Raw genomic sequence first — 14240 nt, 5'->3', positions numbered from 1 at the left:
AGGTGACGTTGGGGTGGCTAGGGCTCCCTTACACACACTGGGGTTAGAACCCCAGTTCTGCCCTCAAGGGATTCCTGGTCACTGACTCCCATGTCCTCAAGTCCTCAGCTCTCAAATCTGGATTCCTTTAAGGCTCTGAGCTAAGTTTAAAGACACAAGTTACAGTGGGACCCATATCACCTGCAGCCAGGCTTGTGTATTTGTTGAACCTGGGATCCTTGGGCTCCGGAGAGGAGTGTCAGGAACTTGCAGAAAGGTCCGTGGAGCTTCCCTGAGATTCTCAGAGGGCCCAGTGGTCTGCCCAGCACTTCAGAACCTCTGTCCTTGAGGCTCATTTCAGGAATGAACCGGATGTGAGAGAACCCTTCTGTGGTGGGGAGTCAGTAGGGAGTAGGAGGGAGGAGTGTCTCACCATACTCAAGGGCTTCATTCTTAGCTTCATCTCTTCCTTCTAGAAGAATTCTGTTGTTTTCTAAAGTGGTTCTTTAAGAAAATAGCTCAGCAAGGTGACATGTGTGCACTAGAGAGCCACACCAGTCACTCTTGGCCCTGGTCCTTGCAGCCAGGCCACCAGTGGGAGAGGGTGTGGCCCTCCTAGGGGCAAACTGAGGGGGTGGCAGGATCCTCCTTCCCCAGGCGGGTGGGGGTGCAGCAGGATGGATGGCGCCTGCCATCTCGGTCACTTCTTGGCCCCTGCCCTGCAGTGCCGTCAACGTGAAGAAATGGGAGATCGAGCTGCAGACCCTGCGAGAGAGCAATGCCCGGCTGACCGCGGCGCTGCAGGAGTCGGCTGCCAGCGTGGAGCAGTGGAAGAGGCAGTTCTCCATCTGCCGCGATGAGAATGACCGGCTCCGGAACAAGGTGGGCGCTGGGTGAGCCTAGCGGAGGAGCAGCCAGCAGGAGGGAGGGTCCGAGGCTAGCTGGAGGCGGCCCTGGGAGAGGGCAGCCACACTCTCTCTCTCTCTCCCCTTCCTTCCTCCCTCTCACTTCGCCCTCATGCCCACAGACAGGAGGAAGACTTGCTGCCTCTCCCCCCTTGAACTTCCCTCTGTCTCCCTGCCTGTCTTGGTAGGAATGCAACCGTACGATAAATAACTGATTTGTTACTTTTATTGAACCAAGTTTTATAATTTCTGTTGTGAAGGAGAAGATAAATGAGACGCTTCGGCTTTGTCCCTCACAAAGAGCACCATCTGATGCTAGTTGTGGGTGGGCCTTTTCTTGTGGTGGCCCTCCCTTGGCATTTTCTGTGGTTCAGTGATCTTTGGTGGAGAAAAGGGATCCAGAGGGTGAGTGAAGAAAATAGATTCAGGAAATCATGAGGAGTGTTTGCTCAGAAACCCCGCTTCCACGCAAATCGTTATTTCTAAAAATGTGAATTTGGAAGTGAGAAAAGGAATGTGGCACTTGTACGAGGTGGGTGGGTGCTGACGGCCATCGTGTGCCCTCTGCTCTCTTACGTTGACATCAAACATTTTGATTTTTTCAGAATTCACCTGCAGCCTTCCCTGTACTTAGTCACCCAGACTCTTTGTAGCTGGGCTGAGTTGATGAGGTAGTTTTCGGGTGGCCAGAGGATCCTCAGTTGAGGTCGCAAGGTCGCTGTGCTGACTGTGTTTTGATGGTCAGCGCATTTACTCCACAGGCCGTGAACAAAGGCTGCTTTGTAAGTGCAGGATTTCAGTGGGACATGTCACAGTAAGATTGGTCTTCACTCTCCCTTGCCCCCTGTTTATAACCTGCCCACCCAACCCACAGAGCCACCAGCGACCACTCCTCTGTTTCACCGACTTACTTCGGTACAGCTGACATGTAAAACTGCCTTGTGTCATTGTTTCACTTCCCTCCCGAGAGCGCTGGCAGTGAGGAGCCCAGGCCAAGTGCTGACTTGGCACATTCCCTTCTGAGGCCTGGCCGATCTGCTTGCCAGAGGGATCAATTGCCCTTTCTTTTTTTTCCAAGCAAAGAGCTGGATTTCTCACTTTGCGCCTGAGTGTAAGAACCAACAGCAGTGCTGGTGGAGGGGGGAAGTGCGTCTCATAGAACTTGCTCCCTGAGAAGAGTGTCAGCTTCCCTGGATGGGAAGCACTGAAAACTTGATTTCCGGGATAGGAGGAAGAAGTTGGTGGAGTCTACAGCAGCTGCTGTGGCTGGGGGTTCAGACCCTGAGGGTTGGTGCAGGCCACCCCTGAGAAGTGTCCTCATGGTGACCACCCAGTGCCCTTCACCTCAAAGACTGCTGCTATATTGCTTGTGGGGACCCCATCAATATAGTGCGTTGGTTCCACTCCTCCTGTCTACTCTGTGCCCACACATCGGCCCCCAGGAAACCCTCAGCATCAGATGGCAGTGCCGGGGGTCTCAGGCCTTTGCATCCCTTCTGAGGGGTCAGGCTTGGGAAGGAGAGAAAGATGCACTCTGGGCATTTGCCAGTTCAGCCTGTACCTCTCATCCCTCCAGGAAGAGGCCCACAGCCCAGCCCCTTCTGCATGCATCAATAGGGAAAGGTCATCCTGATATAAAATATTTGAAATGTCATTACATCCCATTTGGTGGCCACTGTCCCACAGAATTGCTCGATTCTCTACCCTGCTGGCTTAAACCCTTGAGATGAAACAGAATAATTCAAGACATGATTAAAATGATGTAAAAATCGTTCTGGAGAGAAGCAGATAGATTCATGGGACATCTGACCCCTGCTTGTGATGGATCCTTAAAGCAAACCTAAAGTTACTGTCCTGTGGCTGTGAGAGAAAACCAGAAGCCCGTAGCACCCTGAAGCCAGGTTTTGTGACTTGTTTAAGTAAGACATCTCGTGCAGGCAGGGGCAGACAGCTTTTCGGGGTAGGGGGGATTGGGGGGGATCACGTGGAGTTCGTTCATAGCCGCAAGGAAAAATTGATAAGTGGGTTAGTTTATGGTTTATTTTAAAAGAAGGCTGACAGAGCTGTGGTGATGTTTTTAAAGTCAACCAGCATCCCTGCCTTAACATGTGATATTTATTGAAGATTGACGAGCTGGAAGAACAATGCAGTGAGATAAACAGGGAGAAGGAGAAGAATACTCAGTTGAAGAGAAGAATTGAGGAGCTGGAATCGGAACTCCAAGAAAAGGAGACAGTGAGTAACAGCGCTCTGAGTGGTGCTCTCGGTGTCCTCTGGGCCTTGTGAGGTGATCACAAGGACACAGCAGGCGGCTGTGGGGCATGTGACCGGCCCCGGCAGCTGCCTGGACATCAGCACGGAGACAGAGCCAGGAGTCACACCAAGGCACAGATACTGCAGAGCAGAGGCCTAACCGTTCCCCTCTGCAGCCTCGTTGTATTTGTCGTATGGTCAGTCACTCGCATCCAAGAGGGGATGAACATTTTACAAAATACTCAGAAACTTTTATAAATGACCTATCATCAGAAGTTGAGTTCTGCTGTGAAATTAATGCAGCAAGAGCCATCAGTCATACAATCGTGTATTTTCTGGGGAGCAGGACAACTAAGTACGCAGACACTGGAGACCATGGGCAAGTTACCAAAGCTCTCTTAGCCTCGGTTTCCCCATCTACAAAACGGGAATCGTAAGAATACCTGTCTTCTTTTGGGGGTGTACGGACTTGACGCAATAATGCATGTAACACACTCAGCCCTTAGAATTATCTGATGTGTGTTAAGTGTCAGCATCATCGCCATTATTATTTATGCACAGTACAGGTTGCAAAAGCTGCTTCGATGGGTGTATGTGCAAGTTGGAGATTTTCAAGAGTACATTTTATCTGACTTGTTTTCACATTCTTTTTCAAATTTCTGTCTCCTGTAGGAGTTGAAAGACCTCCGAAAACAAAGTGAAATCATACCTCAGCTCATGTCAGAGTGTGAATACGTCTCTGAGAAGTTAGAGGTAAGGGCCGGGAGCACGTCCATCTTGGCTCAGACGAGAAGGCGTTTTTCACATTGCTTGTTTCTCCAAGGCCTCTCCCTTTCATACCTGGCACAGTAAACGCGAGCAATTTTCTATTCATAAAGAGCCAGCAGTAACTGCATGCCAGGTGCCATCTCTGCCCCCTGGGTGTGGACTCAGCAGTGCGTGTCTTTTGAGTTTTCCCCTTGTACAAAGGTGTCCTGTGCATAACCATAGTGTAGGTGACTATTTCCCACCCACAGAAGTCCCTACAGAGCCGGAGAGGCGGTGAGCGGGGACAGCAGAGAGGGGGCTGAGAGCATCAGACCCGGGTGCTGTTCCACCTCGCCACTCCCTAGCCACCGACCTTGGACACGACCTTGAGCAGGCCCCCCCTCGCTGGCCTCGGATTTCTGATCCGCAAAAGGAGGGTTTTCACGTCCTCCTTCACCTCCCAGGGCCTCCTCCCTTCAGGAGCACTGTGTTCAGGTACGCAACCCCAGTATTAGTAACTGGTTCCTGTACAGATGTTCAAAAAAGCCTCCCACTCATAAGACAGAAGCTCTTATTTGATATGAAGAGTGCAAAGCTTGAGCCTTGTTTAAGGACTCCTGCCGTCCTGCCTTTGGGAGCTTGAAGGTCTCCATGGTAACACATCAGACGCATGGTGCGTAGACCGGCTGTCCCTGAGTCTGGCACAGCCAGTCCTCCCCTGGGGCCAAAGGCCTCCCCTCTCTGGAACTAGAGGAACAAGTCACTCTCCCATTGGTTCTGTTTCTCCCTCAGAACGGAACTGAAAGGTAGCCTCTGCTGACTACTCTGGGCCTGGGGTGGAAATCCCTTGTGCTGGGATTTCAGACTTTCTCTGCTGGACCTTGTGTCAGAGGGTCGTTAGCATCAAGCTCCCCCAGGCAGGACTCCAAGTTCTGCATTCTGTGTAGGGACGTTGTTTTTCAGACCAGATGTTGGTCGTACACTCTGCCTGTGGGCACCTTTCCCAGGGAGCAGGCAGGAAAGGAGGGGTACACTGAAATGCCCCATGCTGCCATCAGCGGTCCCCACTTGTGTGCTGTGGGACTTAACACGTCTGGGGACTCAGGCCCACAGGAGAGTGGACAGTTTGGCTGTAGCAGGTCTCAGCGGACGCACAGCTCGCATCACTCTGTTCTCCAGACCCTTCTCCCTTTTGTTTTGCTTCAGGCGGCAGAGAGAGACAATCAAAACCTGGAAGACAAAGTGCGTTCTCTCAAGACGGACGTTGAGGAGAGTAAATACCGACAGCGCCACCTGAAGGTGGAGCTAAAGAACTTCCTGGAGGTGCTGGATGGGAAGATCGACGACCTCCACGACTTCCGCCGAGGCCTCTCCAAGCTGGGCGTGGACAACTAGGGCGGCCCTGGGCCCGCTCGTGAGTCCCCAGTGTGTGTGTGACACGAAGTAGGACTAGGACGTTCTCCCGTTTGCGTTGCTTCTGTACGTGCAGGCGCAGTTTGTCGTGTTTTCAAACCAGTTGTGCCGTCCACTCTCTCCTCTCCAGAATAGAAATCTCTCGCTTGTCTGGCCTTGCGAGGTTGTGGACAACTGGAAGATTCTGACTCAGGAATCCAGAACTAGGTCTACCTTAAATGTTTACGCAGTTAGGGCAGGGATGTTTATATCTTTCTTAAGGGCTGTTGCAACCATATGAACTGAAAAAAGTATTTTCTAATCCAAATATGAATATCCTTTACACCTCCTTTTTCTGAATAGCGTTCAGAGTGTTTGAATGCCCACCAGGCACCAGTGCGTGGGGCATGGAGGTGACAACTTCCCTCTCAGTAAATATTGAGATGCTTTAAAACAAGCACTTGGTAGAGACTTGTCCAGAAAAAGAAAACAAGTTTCTGGTGGGTGTATTTTCTGGCATGGGAATCACCTATCCACTCGACCCCCTTCCACCCACTCCCGTTTGTAGGGTTGCAACAATGTTCCTTTTCTTGGTTTTCATTTCTGAGCAGATTACTGTGCTGTGGGAACAGCACATGGTGAGGGTGCCTAGCAGTGCCTGGCACAAAGTAGGTGCTTAATAAATATTTGTTCACTCAAACATATGAACAGAATTTAGTGTTTTAATTAAGCCACCCAGCAGAGTCCATTGGACCCCTGTGGAGCAGTCCAGCGTCCTGGTGCACTGGGTAATTATCAGACATGAATGCAACTGACTGTGTGGTCAAACTCACGGACTGGCTTGGGTTGCCTGGGGCAGGGAGGGTGGTACTGGAAGCAGCAGAAGCTGGTCTGAGGCCCCCCCAGGAGCCCATCTATGGTGCTCTGTCCCTGGGCGTCTCTGATGCTGGGACCACCCTTCTTCTCCAGGCATGGAGGCCTGTGGCTTGGGGATTCCAGGACCGCTGGCTGTCCCTGGTATAGGGGCTGCCCACGGCTTGGGATCCAGGGTGGGATCCCATGATGGGTTTGGACAATTAAGAAAGAAGTCACACAGGCCCTCGAGGCAGAGTCAGCTCAAACTGGTTGAGCCTTGGCCTTAGCGACAGAGGAGATCTGCTCAGGTCTGCCTTCTGACCCTCTCAGTCCCTGCTAAGGAAGGGACTGGAGTCGTAGCCTCTCCTCTCTTAAAAGAGTTTCTCAGTGGGGCTGGCGGTCATTAGGGTGCCCTGCGCATGGCACAATGATTTGAATCCCTTCGGGGGAGGGGGTGACGTTGGTGTCCCCCTACCCACTTTGAGAACCACTAAGAGAACTTGCCCCCCTAGAAGGATCTCCTCACATGGTTAGAATTTCTCCCTGTTGAATTTGGGTAAATGATAAAGCAGCCAGAGGAGGGGGGTGGGGTACACACGGAAGTGACCCGGGCCCCAGGGCGCGTTTACAAGTCCCGCTCTATCCTTCACCTGGCTGAGACTGTCTCTCTGAGCAGGGAGGTCTTATTTGGGGTGGGGAAAGGAAGAAGGGCTGGTGGTCTGGAGCTCCAGGGCACTGGAGGGAAGACCTGCAGGCTGAGTGGGCCGCTCGGGTTGAATACACTGGGCTCATGGGAGCTAGGAAGTGGAAAGAGTAGTCAGCCCTCTTGGTGATTTGAGATAGGGAGCTGCTGGCCCTGCCGTTGCCCCAGAGCTCCAGCTGCCTGAGAGCACAGTTGGTAGCAGCTCCTTACTGGCGAGAAGACCGGGGAGCTGGGCTGGCCATGGGTTGGCCCCATTGCCCAGCAGTGGGCTAAAGGGGATTCTTCTCAGACCAGGTCAGTCCACCTGTCAGCAGACTGGCTGTGTGACTGCCCAGGAGCAGTGGGCACTGGGATTCCAAAAACCTCAACTTGGGTCTTCTGATGCCCAACACTCCTGTCTATCAGGTGGCCTATTGATCTAGAAGGAACCATCTGACTGACTGGAGCATGCTCAGGTGATATGTTCATAAGAGGATAGAGTTGTCAAAGCCACTTATGCATTCGATAACAGTGACTGTAGGAAACACTGGAAACAGTAGGGCCACTACCATGGTGGGCTGCTCTGTCCCTCTGCATTTGAGACCAATGATCCCTGCTCATTGCTCATCGAAGAGTTTGGTGATCACCTTGTAGGTAGAGGTGAGGAACTTGGGTCCCAGACTGTGTGGCCTCGTCCAGCTCTAACACCGTGGCAGCCCAGGAGCTGAGAGCAGTAGGGGCTCCCCTAAGGGGAAAGGTAAGTTGGGGTCAGCAAGGAAAACACCACTTCACAGAAGCATTGGGCTTTCAGTTCCTTCTCCATTTCCCTAACGATCTTAATATTGCTTCAGTTACTTTCTTTTTAAAAACGTGGCCCGGGGACAAGCTGGACAGACAGTCAGTCAAGAGGCTTGGCCCTGGCTGTCAGCCTCTGGCACTGTGAGGGTGGACTCAGCATAATGCACATGACCCGCTGAATCCCTCCTGGGTTTCTGTTGAGCCAGTTCAGCATGCCCTCATTTATAGGACGTCCAGCTCCTGTCTCAGCACTGATGTCTTTCAGTTGTCATTGTCTTAGGCCAAGTGCAGGCAGGACATAAATCTGTGACTCACGAACATCCCTGCCACGTTGCGCTGCTGGAAGACGTAGAGCCAGGACCGTGTTTTCGTTTCCAAGGGCTGACTCCTGATTCTGACGTCTCCAAGACCTGCATTAGCTTTCTTTCTGTGTCCTGAAACCTGGGGCCTAAAAGAGGCAAGGAAAAACTTGGAACCCTTTAACCATAATGATCCTTAAAAATAACCTTGTGTTCCAGTAAAGACCCAACCGGATGCATTGCAAAGTTGAGAGTGGCCATCTTCCTAGTGTCCAGGGAATGTCAAACCACCCGAGGAACAGGTTGGGGCAGTGTGGTCAGGCCTTGAAGGGAAAGAGAACCAGTGTCCACATGAGACCTGGAACTTCTGTGCTACATCAGTTCCATACTCTCCTGCATGCTGTCACTTTAGACCTCTATTGGGTGACAGAATTGGGCAGAGATCATTTCCCCTATTTTGCAGACAGGAAGCAGAGACAGAAAGTGACACGCCCAGGGCCACCAGGTAGTGAGCAGCAGCATGGGCTCAGCATCCAGGTCTCCCAGGCCTTGGTCCAGTGTCTTTCTGTGAGCCCTGCTGTGTTCTCCCTTTGGTGACCCTTGGGTGCCAAGAAAAAAAATTCTCTTGTATTCTGCTAAGAGCACGTTGCAGTTATACTCTTAACATAGGTCCACAGCAAATGACAATTTACAAATGAGCAAATCAGAATTACATTTACATTAATTACAAATAATAGGTTCCATTATTGAATGATTCTGGTTTTGCAGGGATCTTTCCAAGAGAGTGTTGGTTAAAATGATGTCCGTGCTCTGAGAGGCCAGCTCTGTGACACAGGCTCATTTTAATTTCTTTGTCGATGGCTTTAGTGGAGGCAGAGCAGTTCTTTCAAAACAAGCAGGAGGCCCTGAGACCGCAGAGTGGTAGACAGAGTTCTAGCTTGGAGATTACCCGTCCCCTGCCCACCCCCTTCCCAGACATGAGCCAGCACTGGGGAAGGAGCAGGACTTCCCAGTGGTTCGAGCAGGTTGAATGGAGCCTGACCAACCCCAGGAGGACTGTCCACAGTGGGCAGTTGATCTCCAACCTGCAGATTCCTCGTGGACTTCTCTAGACTTGGGCAGCCCAGAAGCACAGCCTTCAGGATAGTGGTTGGCTGGCACTTGACTGGTATGTACACTTTATTAGACGTGAAACATCAAGTAAAGGGTGGAACAGAATATAGTTAATGTGCTGCCCAGAAGCATCGTGATCTGTCCACTTTGAAGACTCTTTTTCTATAGAGAAGTCTGCTTTTCTGTAGAAACCAGGAGCGACTTTGGATGAGAGCCAACCACAGGGCATGCCAGGGACCTTACTGTGGGACCTCCCATGTGGCCAGGTGCACCATTAGAAGGAAGGCAGCTGTGACATGACTTAGCACAGGCACTTGAAAGAGGCTGCCCTTTAACACGAAGCCAGCCACTGCTCTCTGCTAATCACTGAAAGCAGTTGTTTGTGCCCTTTTTTCTTTCTAAAAGTTATGATTCTTATATTCGCTTGAAACGTCACTGGATTTTGAAGCACTGACAATTTAAACTAGAAGCTTGCAAATCAATGTCCGTATATATTTTTAAATGGTATGCATGGTTTTAAAGGATCCTAATTTCCGAGTACATGGTTTCCCCAAAAGAAATATTGTGTATTCTGGGGATGGTAGGAGTGACGGCATGGAGAGGGAATACTGTATAGAAATGTGTGTTATTTACATGTCTTTTCCATACACCTATCTTAAGAGTATGGGTTTTCTAGTTACTCTTTAAACACCAGCCAGGCAAGAAGGTGACTTTGATAAGAATTTGGCAGCTGGATGAAATGTTCTAGTGAACTTAGGACTATGTGTGTGTGCGCGTGTGTGTGTGTGTGTGTGTGTGTGTGTTGGGGGGAAGCAGAAGAAACAACAAGGAAGGGTTTTCAATAAAAAATCTGTGTACCTGAGAGGAGTCTTTAATATTCCTGGTGGTGATGTTATATGTTCTGGAATCCATTTATGAGAAGAAGAGTTTGTGGGTCTTTTATTTCAAGTGGAATTGTACAGTGCCCTACTCTCTTTGATGATGCAGAGCCTTGTGAAGAGTGGTCCCCCAGGCCACACAGACCCCCGGTGCACCTGGCAGGAGCCCCGAGAAACTATGGTGGAGCCCAGACAGTGGGACATTTTGGCAGATGATTGACAGGTCTGATGATATGCAGCTGTGGGGAATATGTTACTGTTTTTACCCTGTTGTACTACTTTTAATATAAAGTCATGACTTTAAATAAATTGTTGTAACAATGTCTTATGATGTGACAGGCAATCAGGCATTTCTTCTGTCAAATGTAAGAATTTAATGATTAGTATGAGACAGATAAGTGGACTCTCCCAAGAGTACTGGGGTTTTTTTTTTTTTTCCCTTTTTTAATGCCTTTTTGGTATATAAATAATATATACTTTTTTTTTTTAAGAAACTACAGATGATTGAAAAGAAAAAAATCACCTGTTGTTACACCATCTGATTATAACCACTGTTAACATTTTGGTATATACTTTGTCCGAGTTTTTTCTATGCATCTGTATTTGTTTTATTACTTTTTCATGAAATACAATGATATTATACATACTGTTTTATAACTTGCTTTTTTTCCCTTTTAACACTATATTGTGAGTATATTTCTATATCGTAAATATGTAATTGCATCATTTTTAACATCTATGTAGGTTGGACCTTGTATACTTAGGTTGTTTCCTATTTTTTACTGTTGTAGTCAAGGATATGATGAAATCCTTTCTTCTAATATCTTGGTGAACTTTTCAGAATATTTACTTAGGATAATTTTCTACAATTGGACTTGCTGGTTCAGAAGTGTGGTGGGCAGTATGAGTGCTGCTCTGTCTCCTCCTTTGCTTCTGGGGCATACAGGAAACGCCACTTTCCAGCCCCCTGTAGTCGTTCAGGGTCCTGGGACTAATTCTGGCAATGAAATGTGCGCAGAAGTGACAGTTGGAACTTCCAGGCTGAGGTTGTGAGAGGCCCTTGTGCAATTCCCTAGTCTCTCTGTTCCCTTGCCTCAGCAAATGGGGATGGAGCCTCTGTCAGCCTGGGTCCCCGTCAGCCTGGGTCCCCGAGTGACTATGTGGAACAGCTACCTTTTTGCCTTCACGACACCCCCACCCACCCTACTGCATGGATGTGTAGTGTGGATAAAGAATAAACTTGAAGTCTTACACCACTGGGATTTCAAGGTTAATTTTTTACTGCAGCGTAATGTATCCTGTTCTGACTAACAATAAGAAGGTATGTGCATTTTTAGGACTTTTAATATATATTGCTTCAAATTGCCTTCTGGAAAGATGAGACCAAGTTATACTCCCACCAGCAATGTGTAAGAGTGTCCTACTCCCTCTTAAACACTGGTGTCACCATGGGGGCTGGGGACTAGTTTTGATATGCATTTTTTTATTATTAAAATGAGACCCTTACTAGCAAAAATACCTATTGGTCTGTATTTTTTGGTAGTTGACCTATTCATCTCCTCTGGCCAGTTTCCTTGTAAGGTGTTTAACTGTCTCATTGATTTCTAAGAGATTCTTTTTTTCCATAAATATTGTAAACAAAATATTTAAGTTGTATGTATGGCTTTTTTTAAATTTTCAGACATTGAAAAAACTTTTTAGTCAAGTCTGTCTTTTACTTTATGGCTACTACCTTTGGTGTTATGCTTATGAAGATCTTTTTGATTCTAATTCCAAGATTGTATATATATTGACCAGTATTTTATTCTTGTACTTCTGTTGTTTCTTTTTAAATCTATGATCCATCTGGAATTTATTTTCTAAATTGCCCCAACATCATTTATTGGGAAATCTATCCTTGCTCTACTGATATGAAATCCCATTTTTACTATACAGTCATGGGCTGCATAACAAGGTTTCGGTCGGCGACAGATTGCAAATATGACAGTGGTCCCGTAAGATGAGTACCATAGAGCCTAGGTGTGCAGCAGGCTGTACCACCTAGGTGTGTGTGAGTACGGTCTGTGAGGTTCAGCAAAAACCAAATCGCCTAACAACTCATTTCTCAGAACGCATCACCATGGTTAACGCATGACTGTATACCCAATCCTTATATATCACTAAGAAGCATGCTTCTGAACTTCCTGTTGTGCACATTCTGGCATTGGTACCACATTGTTTTGGATTGGAATTGGAAATTGAAATGTATAAAATTTATAGGTTATTAAAGAGAGAATTAACATCTTTATAATATTTGACTTTTCAGTTCAGAAAATTTATAAAGTATTATTTTATGTTCCCTGGTATATTTTTTCTAGGGTAGATAACTTTTGCAGTTGTGGTTACTATTGAAAATGATCTCTTGTCCATTATACTTTCCAACTGCTTATTGTTAATATAAAGGTAAACCACTACTCTTTTTAATGAAAATTAAATCCATTTATTTTCTTATTTAAAATGTTGAATAAAAGTTGTGAAAATGTAAATATTTTGAAAAAACAAATGTAGAAATTGAAAGTTCCCCATAATTAAAATCCCTCTGCCCCAAGATACAGTCAACAATTGATGCATATTCCTCAAATTTTTTTTCTAAAATATGATTTATCATTTTGACCATATGATACAACCCTTCTGCCACTTACATTTTTCACTAAGCAGTAGACCTTGGACGTCTTCCCGTGTCGGCACACATCGCTCTACCTCCTTCTTCTTAACTCGCTGTAGAGAGTTGTGCGTGGTTGTACACTAGTTTATTTAACTTGGCAACTGGTTATTTGTTTATTTTGTAACTAGCCAATTACTGAATTCTCTTTGTTCTAATAGTTTTGTTGTTGTTATTGTTGTTAACTCTTTTGCCTTTTTCAGGTAGATAATAGTTCTGAGTAGTGATGATAATTTTACCTCCATATTTTTAATAATCTTATTTTACTTTCTTATCTCATCACATTGACCAGCACTTGTAGAACAAAATAAAATAACACACACATAATTGTGCTAGTAGTGTACATTCTTCTTTATATATTTTTTTATATAGTGAGAATACCTCTAATTTCTCCAAAAGTATAAATTTGACTCTTAGTGTAAGATATTCCTAATATTTTAATTTATATGTCAAAATTATGCCCTTCTCTTTCTAGTGTGCTGCAAGTTTTATCAGTAATGGGTGTTGGAATTTTATTACATGCCTTTTTTTCACATCTGTCAAGATGATCAAATGGTTTTTCTCTATTATGACTTAAGATGAATCATTGTAATAGCTTTGCTAATGTTAAGCCCTTCTGCATTTCTAGAAAAACCTAATTTAGTCATAGTATATTATTCTTTTAATATTGATCTCCACTCAGTGTTAACAGTGGTTATTTATGGTGGATTTTTGTGTTCTTATCTGTACTTTCTGATTTTTTTCTACAAGGCTCGTATATATATTACTTATATAATAAAAATGAGAGCTTTAAAATAAGAAAAATATTCTGGATTTGGTTTGTTCATATTATTTTGGGAATTTTTCATATGTTAAGATGGACAGTTGTGTAATTTTTTTTTTCTGCTCTTTTTGTCAGATATTGGTGTCGGGTTTATGTTAACTTCTTTAAAGAAAAAAAAAAAGAACTTGGGAAGCTTTCTCCTTTTTCTATGCCCTGGAACAGTTTAAATAATATTTAGAACTTTTTGCTCCTTGAAGTTTTTATAACATGTATAAAACTGTCCAAGTCTAGTGCCTTTTAGGAAATAATTCTTAATTTTTTCGATGTTTTTCATGCTCATTGGTCTCCTCAAACTTTCTATTCTATAAGTTTTTGGCATTTTAAATTTTCTAAATAATGATTCTGTTAAGATTTTCAGATTTGTTAGTGTGGAGTCATTGTATTCTCCTTTCTCACTCAGAATGTTCTGTGTCTATGCTTTCCCTTTTTATTCTGATTAATTTTTCCAGAATTAATCTATGTTATTGGTCTTTTCAAAGAACCATCTCGGGGACTTATATCTTAATTTACTACTTTACCATTTTATGATTTTTTTCATATGTTTTTATTCTTATTAATTCCTTTATTTTATTGTTATTTTTCCTCTTCTCAAGTTGAATACCATTTTAACTTTTTCTTGTTTAGTAATAGATGCTGTTACTAGCATTGTAAGGCTATGACTTTTCCTCTGAATATTTCTTTATCCATATTCCTTAAATTTTTAAATATGGTATTCTAAGTTATAAATGATTTATAATTTCAGATTTGACTTTATTTTTTACCAAAGAGTTATTGTAAATTATACTTTTTAAATTCCAGGTAATTTGATATTTGTT

General features: G+C 45.5%; 1 protein-coding gene across 2 annotated transcripts in view; it reads left to right on the top strand.

Moving 5' to 3' along the window:
- HOMER2 (homer scaffold protein 2) overlaps positions 1-5980 on the top strand; it is an 84144-nt gene extending 78164 nt beyond the window's left edge. For both annotated transcript variants that reach the window (XM_087429016.1, XM_087429017.1), the window contains exons 6-9: positions 705-861; positions 3009-3119; positions 3810-3890; positions 5091-5980. In XM_087429016.1, coding sequence (XP_087285142.1) covers positions 705-861; positions 3009-3119; positions 3810-3890; positions 5091-5279 — 538 coding nt within the window. In that variant the 3' untranslated portion in view covers positions 5280-5980. The remainder of the gene's footprint in view (positions 1-704; positions 862-3008; positions 3120-3809; positions 3891-5090) is intronic.
- Positions 5981-14240: the final 8260 nt, after the last annotated feature.

Source organism: Ceratotherium simum, chromosome 3 (assembly GCF_057802395.1).
Source record: "Ceratotherium simum simum isolate JZ-2026a chromosome 3, ASM5780239v1, whole genome shotgun sequence".
In the NCBI taxonomy this organism is placed as follows: domain Eukaryota; kingdom Metazoa; phylum Chordata; class Mammalia; order Perissodactyla; family Rhinocerotidae; genus Ceratotherium; species Ceratotherium simum.
This window is presented reverse-complemented; position numbering and strand designations above follow the sequence as displayed.